Genomic DNA, 13357 nt, shown 5'->3' with positions numbered 1-13357 from the left:
GAGGAGAGGGAGAAAGATGCATGCTCCCCTTTGGGAAGCGAAGGATTTCTAACTGCTCTCATACAGCTGGCTAATGAGTGGCATTGAGAGAGGCTTTGCAGGAAGGTTTCCAGGCAGTTCTCAGCTGGGAAACAGGGGTTTTGTGGAGATTCTCAACAATGAGGCTGCAAGCCTCATTTCATTCAGTTTTTCAACTTTAACTCTGGTCGGCCAGGATTCCTGAGCCTTGGGGAACCTGGCTGCTTCATTGAGGTAAGGACTTGGCAGATGCAGGAGATGAGAGCCTTTTACACTCATCTCCTGGATCCAGGTGCTTCCCTAAGGAGTCTCTTCGTTCGGGGACACCCCCACAGCATTATCCCCCAAGGCGTTAGATCCCATTACAAAACCCATAATCCCCCACCAACAGACCTCCAATCCCCACCACCACCACCAGGCCCTCTATTCCCCTCAACACTATCAGGCATTTAACCCTGCCAAGGAGTGGCAGCCCACCTGATCAATCCCCCCCTTTCCCCCACCCAGGATCCGTCCGCCCTCCCGATGATCGGCACCCTCCTCATTCAATTAACCCCCCCCCCCACAATCAACCCCTCCAAGATCACTCACATCCCAATGCAGATTTACCTAATCATACAGCCTTCACTGACCAGCACCTGCACAAATGAAAGCCAAGCCTGTCAATCAGGCTTGCCTTCTGGACAAGGAACCAATCAGTCATGTCACGCACATGCTGTGGAGTTAAGCATTTGCAGAAATTATGACTTCCCCTACCTTGCAAACCCACCCCCAACACCTGGCAGGTCAGGTAAGTAAAAATTCTGACTAATGTCGTCTTTCATCAGTAGTGGATGTGGGCACTCTAACTCTAAGCCTGAAATACTGTGATCCTTTAAGAACTTTATTGCTCACGAAGTCTCCTTTAGACTAAAAATAGTGACGGCAGGACCAACCTCAACACCAGACAAAGCAGATGGAAAATCCCACTATGCTTGCTCAAGATATGTTATTATATTTAAATGAAACTATGGCTCTTTTTTGGCAAGGCTGGTCTAAAGCGCCTCCTCAATATGCAAGTGGCACTGATTCTCCAGCCCCCAGGTGCCTGTTGTGCTGCTCTGCCTTAGGGACAAGAAAATCCACGTGACCATTTCTTGAGAAACGAGTTGTGCATTGATGAAAACTAAGTAGTTATGTTGCACACGTGCCGTGTCAAAAAGGATTTTCCTAACTACAACAACAACTTGCATTTCTATAGTGCCTTTAACTTAATAAGATGTCCAAGCAGTATAAGGAAATATGAGGATGGATGGCAAATAGCTTGGTCAAAGAGGTAGGTTTTAAGGAGTGAAAGAGGTGGAAAGGTTCAGGGAAGGAATTCCAGAGCTTAGGGCCTAAGCAGCTAAAGACACAGCTGCCAATGGTGGAGTGAAAAAAATCAGGAATGAACAAGAGGCCTGAATTGGAGAAGAAATGCAAAGATCTGGGAGGGTTACTCCCAGGTCCAGGCCTTAGCGTAACTGGCAAGTTTGCTTTGGTATTGCTACCCAGTGCATGAGACCTGCCCTTTGGGAGCTAGCAGCACTGGTACAATACAGCAACAGCTAAAGATTCGACTGTGTAGAGTGAGGCAGGCAACCACAATGGAATTATATCCGAGAACCCCAGAAAGGGTGTGCAAATAGCTTCAGTTTCAGGAATCTGTAATAAATGTAATTGAAGGGTATACAGCCATGGATGAATCCTTCAGTCCTGATTTTTTTTTTAAAAAGCCAGCTTTGAGTGGCACTTGTTTAAACAATGTTAAACAAAGAAACTAAACCTGTAACAGTTAGTTACACAGAAAACATGTCAGTGTTTATTTCGAAAAGATCATTGGCTGATACACAGATCTAACTGCAACCAGTTTTCATTATTTTAATGGCTGTATATTTTTAATCCCTTCAAGCCATTGATCCGCCCAGAGACTTGAGAGTCGGAGAAATTACAACGAACGATGCACTCCTTTCATGGAAACCTCCACAAGCTAAGATCAGTGGCTACATTCTGACAGTTGAATCTGAAGATGCCAGAACACAGGTAAATTCCACGCAGGATAGAATTATTAAGTTCTTAAATATTGGGAGTGGCATTTCTGTTCTCCACCACTCTTGTGCTCACATTGATTTTGTTCACTGAAATTGGAAAATACATGAATTTCAACCCACTGATGTTTAAAGCTAAGGCTCAAAAAGAATGAGGCAAAATATTCAACACTAAAATAAAGTGAAAAGGTGATAAATCATTGGGTAGATTTGTGTTGTTAATGCCTGGATGCTTAGTACCTGGAACCTCAAAATTATATAGAAATTACAATACAGAAACAGGCCATTCAGCCCAACCAGCCTGTGTTATCCTTCACACGAGCAGTAGTCCTGATGCCATGTGGCTGTCATCTTTTTATTCTCTTTTCCTTGAATCACTTATCTAACCAGTACTTAAATGTTGATATCGGCTTTGCTTCCATCTCCAACTATGCTAATACATTCCATAGCCTCACAATTCTCTGTATAAAAACGTTTCTCCTGTTCTCTGTCCTAAATCTCTTACATTTAATCTTATGTCTATCTCCTCGTTCTAGTTCACTACATTACTGGTGGCAATTTGTTTTCATCAACTTTGTCCTATTCCCTTATAATTTTAGACACCTCTATCAAGACATTTTTTAAATGTCATCTGTTCTAACGACAACAGTCCCAATTTTTCAAGTGTTTCTTTGAATTATTTTTTGCCTACACCGGCATTCCACCAATCCCACAAACTTCAATCGAATGAGCATTAGAAGTCACCAGCAGATGTGATCTCAGTGTAACAATGGAGATCATGTCCTGAGGAATTGTAGGGCCTATGAGTTGAGTGGTTAATCATGCTGAGCCACTTGGGCAGTCAGGTATCTTTTTCTTGTGATAGATGTCAGATTGTGTTCGGTATTTTTGGCTACACTGTTGTTTTGCCTCAGGTAATTTATGAATTACTGTTCACATGTGTATTTATATCAAAGTAAACAAGCTGATAGTGTTCTTTTTATAAAGTGTCTTTTTATTTTAAATGGTGCAACAGAAAGTTGAATATTTTGGAGCCTCAGAGACCTCATACAGCATGGGCCAACTGGTTCCATCAATGAAATACAATGTGAGACTCCAGGCCTATACAGGATCTGAGAGAAGCAATGTAATAGAGACCGTCTTCACAACAGGTATGGGCAGAAAATCATTGAGTATGCCAATTAAATTGTTACTTGCAGAATTAATCAGAAACATAGGGGTATAGACATGGCAGCTCTATCTCTTTACTCCCAATTCTTTGACCTTTCTCCCTATCCTTCAATACCTTTACTTCCCAAGTAAATGTCTATCTCCCTTTTAAACACCACAATTGATTCCATTACTATGCCATTGCGGATCAGTGCAATCCTTGCCAATAGTGAATTATTTAACATGTAAATACTACTACTGATTTTTACCCGATAAAACTATATGCACAAGCAGTTAATTAATAGTGCTTTACTGTACTGTGTATATATAAATCAGTTAAAACCGCCTCAAATGTAACCATGAATTGACATGGTTGTTAGAATTTGTTGTATTAAAACACAGTTAAGCAACACCTCAATTTTAAAATTCTCATCCTTGTTTTTGAATCCCTCCATAGCCTTTCCCTTCCCTGTTAGAAATTAGAAATGTGCCAAGAATAAACATATCTTTAGTAGTCAGCCTGAAATAGGTAAAAGAATAGGCTAGTGCTGTAAGTTTTATTTTATTGAAAACTGCTTGAGGTTTCATTTCTCTAGAAACAAAACTAAAGGAATGATTATTCTTAGGTGATGACAGCTGTAGATAACCTGAAAAGATGAGGCCTCTGCAATAGTGGGAGACCAACTGGATAGATACTTAAAACAAATAGTCATACTACAGTGTTGTGTTAGGCTTTTCATTTAACCCTGCATAATTAAGATGTTTGCTGAAATGTGCAATTTTATTAGTGTGTGGAAGTAGAATAGAATAGAAAAGTTACTTTAGTGAACAACCCTATGGTTCAATAGTTTGATAAGAAATTAGACCACTTAGACTGGATAGCCATTATGTACAGGCCAATACTAACAATGGAGCCCCTGAAATTTAGTTAATGGCCAGAGGTGAGATGGAAGGGAGTTATAAAACTAGTCATGGGGAACAGCTTAAGGTGAGGTAAGGTAAGATGATGTAAAGGCCCAATTAATCAAGGACAGAAAGTATGTGCATAGGCTGAAGAAGCTAATGGCAGGTGAGGTGGATACCATTAAGGATGGGATTTTACCTCCATTGTTTAGACAAATAATTCGACATTTTATTGGGTATTTTGTAATAAAGGAAGTCTTTATAGGACAATCAGGCCCTGTCAATAATCCATCCAGGTTCACCTCTGGAAAAAGGGTATAAAGTAAGAGACTTTGGGAGGTCTTGTGCAATAAATAGGTGATGGAGAGAAAATTGTAAGGGTAGATCCATGCTAGTGCTCGTGGGTGGTTTGAGAAGTCATGAAGACATGAGGCACTGGGAAGGAAGAAGAAAGAAAGAGCTGTTTGTGCATGACAGCCATCCTGTCCAACCTGGATCGGTACTTGCTACTTGTCACAGTCATATGTTTTTGCTGTATATCCTGTCCTGAACTCTGATTAAACTTAATATACCCAACATATTGGTTGCAGTTGATCCTGATTGATTAGATAATTGATAAGTTGTGCTTAAATTAAAAACACTACAAATTAGCAAGATTAAAATCACTACATCCCTATCTCTGTAATCTCCTCAGATCCACAACCCACTGAGATATCTGCACTCTGCTACTTCTGGCTCCTTGAGCATCCCTGATTTTACATGTTCCACCACCAGTAGCTGTGCCTTCATCTGCCAAGGCCCTCAGCTCAGGAATTCTCTACCTAAACCTCTATGTGGCTCTATCTCACTTTCCTCCTTTAAGATGCTCCTTAAACCCATTTCTTTGACCATGCTTTTTTGTCATCTGCCCCAATATTTCTTTACGTTGCTCGGTGTCAAATTTTGCTTTATAACACCCCTGTGAAACACCTTGGGATGTTTTGTTATGTAAAAGACGCTATATAAATACAAGTCGTTGTTGTTGTAATAAAACATTATACATAGGAACATAGAAAAATTTACGGCACAGGAGGCCTTTTGGCTTTTCATTAAATTGGAAGTTTCACACTGCGGGATTTCTGGAATTATGTACTGCTTCGCTTTTTTTGCAGTTGGTTTCTTGTATCCATATCCTAAGGATTGCTCTCAAACGTTGTTGAATGGTGACGTCAGTTCCGGACTCCATACTATCTTCTTGAATGGAAATCGCTCTCAGCCACTTCAGGTGTACTGTGACATGACCACTGATGGAGGTGGCTGGATGGTAAAACAACATTTTTCTTTATGGGGAAAGCATAGCTTTAGTGCAAACATTGGTGCGAGTACAAAGCGGGAAACCCACCTCGTGCTGATCCTCTTGCCCAAATAATCAACACGAAGCACTTCATCCTCTTTTTTATTGTACATGCAACAACTGTCAAACAATGCAAATCCCAGATAAAGTACAGAAACTTTGCAATTTTTTAGAAATAGAGGGAGAATACTAATGAATGGAATATATTGATGGACTTTTGCATACTAACAGACACACTGTGGCATTTCTTACTGTGATTCTGAGGATATGCTGTTTAGTTACAGTAGAAGTGTTATCAACAAGGTGTGACTGGAGATTGTGGCACTTATAGGAAGTGCATGCCTCTTAGTATACTGCAAGTAGCCAGCAGCTACAATGGCATTGCACTATTATCAACTATAATTTCTCTGCAGAGAAAAATAAAAAAAGGAAACCTGAGCAAATCTAAAGCACAAAAGTATTGATTATGAACAGTATAAATTTGCTAAATATTTTGAAACATTTTGCAGATTTTCTTTTAATAAATTTTTGAAAGTAAGGGAGTTCTCACAGCAAGGAACAGAGATCATAGAGTAAGAGAAAGATCACAGTGCCACCTAATGTAGGAAGACTGCATGGTAAGTATAGTAGAGGAGGCGGGACTGTGTTATCTATTAAAATACAGTTAGCTGTTACTAACTGTAACAAGGTGTGACAAATTTAAAACTCATTAAGTAGGCAAAGTTACAAGTCATTTAATACGCTATAAGATAACTAGCCAACTGTAAATCAGAAGGAATGCTCAGAAATAATCTCCAAAAACCTTAGAAATAGTTCAGTCAAGAGTGTCTCTTTTTTTCAGTATGATGAAACCTAGGTGAGTTGCAAGACCCATAGTTTAGGATAGCACTTAATTCTGAAAAAAGGAGAGAGGATGAGGTAAATTAAGAATTAATACTTGGGTGACACCAGTGTAGACAAACCTAAGTTTTAACATTTTGGGAGAGAATGAATTGGAGTAGGAGAATGTAATTACTCTTGATTCTATTAGTTCCATTCTTATCTATCTAATCATAGCCAGAGAACCACCTGCAATAGCTTCTCTTCTTGCTCCTGTGCCACTGTCTCTGGTGTTCCCCAAGGATCTATCCTCCTCCTATTTCTCATCTACGTGCTGCCCCTCGGCAACATCATCTAAAAGCACAGCATTACTTTTCACATGTATGCTGACGACACTCAGCTCTACCTCACCACCACTTCTTTCAACATCCAGTACTGGATGAGCAGAAATTTCCTCCAATTAAATATTGGGAAGACTGAAGCCATTGTTTTCAGTCCCACTCCAAACTCTTTTCCCCAGCTATCGAGTCCATCCCTCTCCCTGGCAACACATTTGATGCCAAGATGAGCTTCCAAACTCATCTTTGTGCCATCACTAAGACTGCCTATTTCTACCTTGGTAACGTGGCCCGACTTTGCCCCGTCTCAGCTCATTTGCTGCTGAAACCCTCATTCATGCCTTCGTTACCTCGAGACATGACTATTCCAACACACTCCTGGCTGGTCTCCAACATTCTACTCTCCGTAAAGTTAAGGTCATCCAAAGCTCTGCTGTCCATGTCTTAACTTGCACCAAGTCCCGTTTACCTATCACTACCGTGCTCACTGATCTACATTGGCTGTCAGTCAAGCAACGTCTTGATTTTAAAATTCGCATCCTTGATTTCAAATCTCTCCATGGCCTCGCCCGTCCCTATCTCCTGCAGCCACACAACCCTCTGAGATATCTGCAGTCCTCTAATTTTGGCCTCTTGAGCATCCCTGATTTTAATTGCTCCACCATTGGTAGCTGCACCTTCACTTGCCTAGGCCTCAAGCTCTGGAATACCCTTCCTACACCTCTCCATCTCACCCCCTTGCTTTCCTCCTTTAAGACACTCCTTAAAATCTGCCTCTTAGGTCAGATGACCAAAAGCTTGATCAAATGTCTCCTTTTGTGTCTGGTTGTTATAATGCTGCTGTGAAGCAACTTGGGATATTTTATTACTTTAAAGGTGCTATTTAAATATAAGTTTTTATTGTTGATTCTCACACATAGAGAGTTTGTGGAAGAGCATTTAAGATGGTTTATTTGGAGCTTAGGTGGAACAAGAGTGTGCTTCAGAGGAGCACCGACTACAGCACTATCAAAAAATATGAAAGGGTCCATCTTAGAGAATTGCATTCTGAGTGAGGAACCATGCTCTCCACCGCGAGCACCATTCTGCCAAATCAATCCCATAAAGAAAGCTAATAGTCATGTTCTTTTAATCCTAAATCATTTAAACCTAGAACTTACTGGTAGTAAAGAGCAAAAGATTAACATATTTTATGACATTCCTTTATTCACTATTTTAATGCAGGTGTTAATTCACTTATTTAAAATAAATTAATACCGCCACTCAAGTTATAGTCCGGGAAGTGTCACACAAACACCATGAGCATTCATCCCCTAGTATTCCAAGTAGTAACGTCCAAACGTCCAGTTTAAATGATTGACATTTTCAAAAAATAAAGCAAAACACAACTTGTACTGTGCATTCTTCCTGTGCTACATGGAATAACGTTTTCTACCCATTCCCTTTCTCAGTTGTAACAATTCTAGAAGTAATATTTGTGAGATATATGACAACAGTTAAAAATGTTATTGATTGTGTGAAAAATAAATTCCAGGTCTTCCAGAGGCGTGAGAATGGCAGGGTAGATTTCTTCAGAAACTGGAAGAATTATACCAATGGATTTGGCAACCCTTCAGATGAGTTCTGGTTAGGTATGAGTGGCAGCCCCAACACTGCATAAATTATTGGATATTTTACTTTGCTATTTTAAAAGGGAGGCTTAACCTTTCCTGACTTTTTTTTTCCTGGTACTTTCATTGGCGATGGAATGCATGAATGTTTTACTTAAGACCTGCAGGATAATTTCTGTTTTCTTAAACCTATTTCAGATCCAATAGATTTTTTTGTATATGTACCAGGCCTATATCCATCTTTCACCTCGATGCAAAGCCAATTTGGATATACATTGTTGTGAATGTGACAGTACAACTCACGAGACAAGTTGGCAGCCTGACTCCAAGATGCACTGAAATACAGCGTGGACTTCTTACCAGATGCAGTATAACTCCAGCTTGTAATGAAGCCACATTCTAAAAGTTTACAAGTGGTCCACTGGCTTCTTCAGACCTTTGGAAACTTATTTTGCAATGTTTTCAATCTTAAAAGAAAGTAGATTCGCCTAACATCAGAAATTAGTCTGATTTTTTTGCATAGGCATGTCAGGTAATAGGAACATAGGACATAGGAGCAGGCATAGGCCATTCAGCCCTTCAAGCCTGTTCTGCCATTTGATAAGATCATGGCTAATCTGGTTGTGGTTTCAACCAGTTCCTGATGACGTAATCCCAAAGTTACTATCAAAGCTATTCTCAAACAATAGATAGGTAAATTGGCTGTTGCAAATTGCCCCTAGTGTAGGTAAGTGGTAGGGACATATGGGATTACTGTAGTGTTCGTATAAATGGGTGGTTGTTGGTCGGCACAGACTTGGTGGGCTGAAGGGCCTGTTTCAGTGCTGTGTCTCTAAATATAAATAAATAAATATAAATATAAACCAACTGCTATGAGACAAATGAGAGAAGCAATTGTTTTGTCACTGCAGTATTCCACCATTCCTACAGATGTTTCTCACACATGCTCCAGTCACTAAAATTGGGTCAAATAAATGTTCTTTTTCTAAAAACAAAATCAACAATGCACAGAAAAATCCTCTGTATTCACTCTTCCCCATGATCAACATTCAAAAAACATCTTCTACTGTTTTAAACGTAAAGGAGAAGACAACTCTGAAAGCCAATACATGCAACTCTATTGGGCTACAACCATTTTAAGCAACAGCCAGGCGGGCAGCAAGTTGGAGATTTATAGAATAAGAGGATTACAGTGCATCCATTCAATATCATTGGTGGAGCTTCATACCGAGATGTCAGACAAATGAATGTCAACTTGCCAATCACCAGTACAGCTTGACTGTTCTCAAGTGCCAAATCCTCTGTTATGCTGGGTATCCAACTTGCTTACTTTACATAAAATAAAAGCAAATAAAAACAAAGTGCTGGAAGTCAGGCTGCCAACTTGTCTCGCGTGTTGTGCTGTTACATTCACAACAATGTATGTCCAAATTAGCTTTGCATTAACACGACATGCTTGCTTAGTTTACACCCTGCATAATTCAATTTGGGTCTTATTATCAGTTTGTGTTCTAACCAGTATGTACTATACATCTGCTCATACAATGAGGATCACCCTTTCATGGCACTAATAACCAATAAATGGTTCAATGTAAGGGAATTTTAACAACTGAGTGTCTAAACTTGTCAAGTGTTATATTTCCTACTAATAACAGAATTTCATTGACACCAGTCACTGCTAGGCTTTGTTAGGTTGAATGGGGGATTAGAATGACCCTTATTTAGTGTAAAATGTTTGCATTATATATTTTTTAGGGCTTGAAAACCTTCACAAGATTACATCCCAGGGTCGTTATCAACTGCGTGTGGATTTCCGAGATGAAGGAGACTCCGCTTATGCAGTTTATGACAGGTTCCTTGTCTCTGACTCCAAAAGTCGATACAAACTGCATGTTGGAGCGTACAGCGGAACTGCAGGTAAACTTCCCTGTCCAATTTTGGATATCTGTTCATTAAGGCCAAGCTGTAAGAGATCGATGTTGGAGAACAGTACTATGTTGGATCAGTTTGCACTGCTTTTATGTTTAGTGCATGTTTAAAATTCTATTTTTCTGCTTAGGTGATTCTTTGACTTACCACCAAGGTCGTCCATTCTCCACAAAGGACAGAGACAATGATGTAGCTGTGACAAACTGTGCTCTATCTTACAAGGGTGCCTGGTGGTACAAGAATTGCCACAGGGTAAATCTGAATGGGAGATATGGAGTTAAAAGCCATAGCCAGGTAGGTAAAAGCTAGAAATGGAGAAAATAATGCACCATGACTCACTATGTTAGATTGGATCAACTGAAGGAAGGGGAAATTGCTGAGCAATCAATAACAGGATACCGCTGACTATGAATCATTAGGTACCTATGCACCATTCAGTTCCTCTTCCAGTCAAAGAGGACAATGCAGATATGAGAGCCAGGGTAACTCAGCCTTCTCCCTTTTTGTCCCCACTCATGTTCCCCCAGAAGTGGCTTATGTCATATAGCAGCCTGGAGTTTCCTCCATTGTTGCAACCGAGAGGTTCAATCTGGAAATGCACCAAATCTTATGTGCATTTTCCAATGTCAGATTTCACCCAAATATCCTTCCAATCTCAATAGAATATGCTCCAACTTAGAATGGACATAAATAAACATAATTCAGTATTTGTCATTGTAAAAATTGAAAAACTTCCCCGATTGCAGGTTCTTAAGCATTTTATGTTACAGCGAATTCTAATGAGAGTCACACTAACAATTACACATACTTTGCAGAAATATAAATGCAAACATAAATTAGATAGATTTCTTTCAGGAAATAACGTTCTGGTATATTTGCCTGGATGAGTGCGACTCCAACAGCACTCAAGAAGCTCAACACCGTCCAGGCCGAAGCAGCCCGCTAGATTGGCACCCCATCCACCACCTTAAACATTCACTCCCTCCACCACTGACACACAATGGCTGCAATGTTTACTATCTACGAGTTGCACTGCAGCAACTTGCCAAGGTTTCTTCGACAGTACCTTCCAAACCCATGATTGCTACTGCCTAGAAAAACAAGGACAGCAGGAGCATGGGAACATCACCACCCCAAGTACCCCTTCAAGTCACTCACCATCCTGACTTGGAAATATGTCACCATCCCTTCATCGTTGCTGGGTAAAAAATCCTGGAACTCGCTCCCTAACTGTGGGTTTACCTACATCACATGGACTGTAGCAAGTCAAGAAGGTAGCTCATCACCATCTTCTCAAGGGCAATTAGGGATGGGCAATAAATGCTGGTCATGCCAGAGATACTCACATCCCATGAATGAATAAAAAAATTCTGGGATACAATGTATGGATAATTTGAGACATGACATTTGGCGAGTGTCGTGTGCTTGTGAGGTACAGATGACGTAGGACCTATGGTTCCCAAAAGCTCATGAAATGTTTGTGTCTGTTGTAGTCTAATTAATAGGGATTGATCGCAATGATTAATCAACAACTCTATTATCATTGTATTATGTGACCACCAGGCTGGTAGAAGGCATACTAGACGGGCCTTGGTCTTTTCTCGCCTACCAATTCCTGTTTTCCTATGGTCCTAAGTATAACACCCCTGCATACATATTACATTCATTATTGTAATATATTATAAGCCATTTTACTCTAGGATTGAATTTCATTTCATTTTTTAAACAGGGTATTAACTGGTATCATTGGAAGGGTCATGAACATTCGATTGAATTTGTTGAAATGAAATTGAGACCACACAACTTCAGAGGTGTACAACAGAGAAAGAAGAGAGCACAACGACAACACTAAATAACCAAATCAGCCATCAACAATAAAGGTTCATAATGTACAGAAGCATCACTAATTTTAGCTCACAATCGAGTTACTGTGTAATATGAGCCTTGCTAGCAAAGTGCTCTCATCTTACATGGGTTTAGCTCCACTCAGTTTAAAAACCAAAGAAATTTTGACAATAATTAACATAGGTTATTATTGCTTTTAGGATCATAGCTTTATGTATGTTGCTCAGAGGGTGGGGTGGGGTTTATTTGTACATCATTATGCCTGCACAGACATCAGAGTGTACTGTTTGTGTCTTTGTTCATCATGTTGGGGATATATTGCCATGGCAACAAATTGATCAGTTGTTATTAAGAGGTTAATGTACAGAAGCGTCATGTTTAACCATCAAATATAAAAGCTGATTGTTTAAATGTGGGTGTGGAGTTTTTTTTAACATGGAGCTCCATATTTGTGGTCCTTTACTGAAAGGGAGATGTTGTTTGAAAAGCACAAGTTGTTTCTTGCCATTGGTTCGCAATTTCAGGTACCTTTTTTTTTTAAATCAACCAAATGTTGATTCTGTTAAAGGATTGAACAACAGTAATGTATATACACAAAACTAGGAGCCATTACTAAGGCCATTTTTACAGACTCATTTGCTCCCTGGAATAGGACAAGTTTAGCTCAGTAAATTGCCTGTGACACACAAAAAAAGTACATCATTATTTTGTGTTTTTTTCCTCGAGGAACGTTATGTCTGGATTGTTTAAAATAATCACAACACATCTTCCATTTATTTAAATGGCATGGTTACTGTGCTGAAATAAAAGAGGAAAATAATGAAATACTTTTAAGGAATTCTATTTTCAAAACAAATGTAAAAAGTAATATTTTTTGTTTTTCAAATGTCCGCAACCAAAAAAAGTTTTTTTTTCCCGATTATATAAATGTCCTAACTGTGGAAAGGTATGATCACTAAAACCTAAGTTATACAGTACCACTAAAACCATGATATACGTTTGTAAAATAATGAGTGTTTCTCACATGAATAATTTCAATGTATGTTTCTGTGTATTCCTAATTAAAATAAAGTAATGGTGTTTTAACAAATTATGCTTGTTTTTTGGGACCTATGGGGGAAAAGGAAGGGGGGGGAATGTCATCTGATGCATTATGGGTGCTCCTGGCAATCAAGAGAGCTCCAAGAGACTGAGAGAATTGGGCAGCTTTCTTGGAATTCTTCAAATTGGCCACATGTTTTTTTTACCTCATTCATGGGCTTAGCAATTGAGGAGGAGATGGTGCATGAGGGTGCGATGATTGATAGTTATTTTAATACTTGGTTTCAAATATTCCTTAACTCTCTG

At 39.5% G+C, this 13357-nt stretch overlaps 1 protein-coding gene across 9 annotated transcripts in view; it reads left to right on the top strand.

Annotated features, from left to right (window-relative positions):
• tncb (tenascin Cb) overlaps positions 1-12421 on the top strand; it is a 378292-nt gene extending 365871 nt beyond the window's left edge. For all 9 annotated transcript variants that reach the window (XM_068012682.1, XM_068012690.1, XM_068012681.1 and 6 more), the window contains 7 exons: positions 1949-2079; positions 3100-3235; positions 5288-5439; positions 8161-8257; positions 9992-10153; positions 10296-10459; positions 11895-12421. In XM_068012682.1, the coding sequence (XP_067868783.1) occupies positions 1949-2079; positions 3100-3235; positions 5288-5439; positions 8161-8257; positions 9992-10153; positions 10296-10459; positions 11895-12017 (965 nt within the window). In that variant the 3' untranslated portion in view covers positions 12018-12421. The remainder of the gene's footprint in view (positions 1-1948; positions 2080-3099; positions 3236-5287; positions 5440-8160; positions 8258-9991; positions 10154-10295; positions 10460-11894) is intronic.
• Positions 12422-13357: the final 936 nt, after the last annotated feature.

Source organism: Heterodontus francisci, chromosome 32 (assembly GCF_036365525.1).
Source record: "Heterodontus francisci isolate sHetFra1 chromosome 32, sHetFra1.hap1, whole genome shotgun sequence".
NCBI lineage: Eukaryota > Metazoa > Chordata > Chondrichthyes > Heterodontiformes > Heterodontidae > Heterodontus > Heterodontus francisci.
The sequence above is the reverse complement of the archived record's forward strand: the minus strand, read 5'-3'. Positions and strand labels throughout refer to the sequence as shown.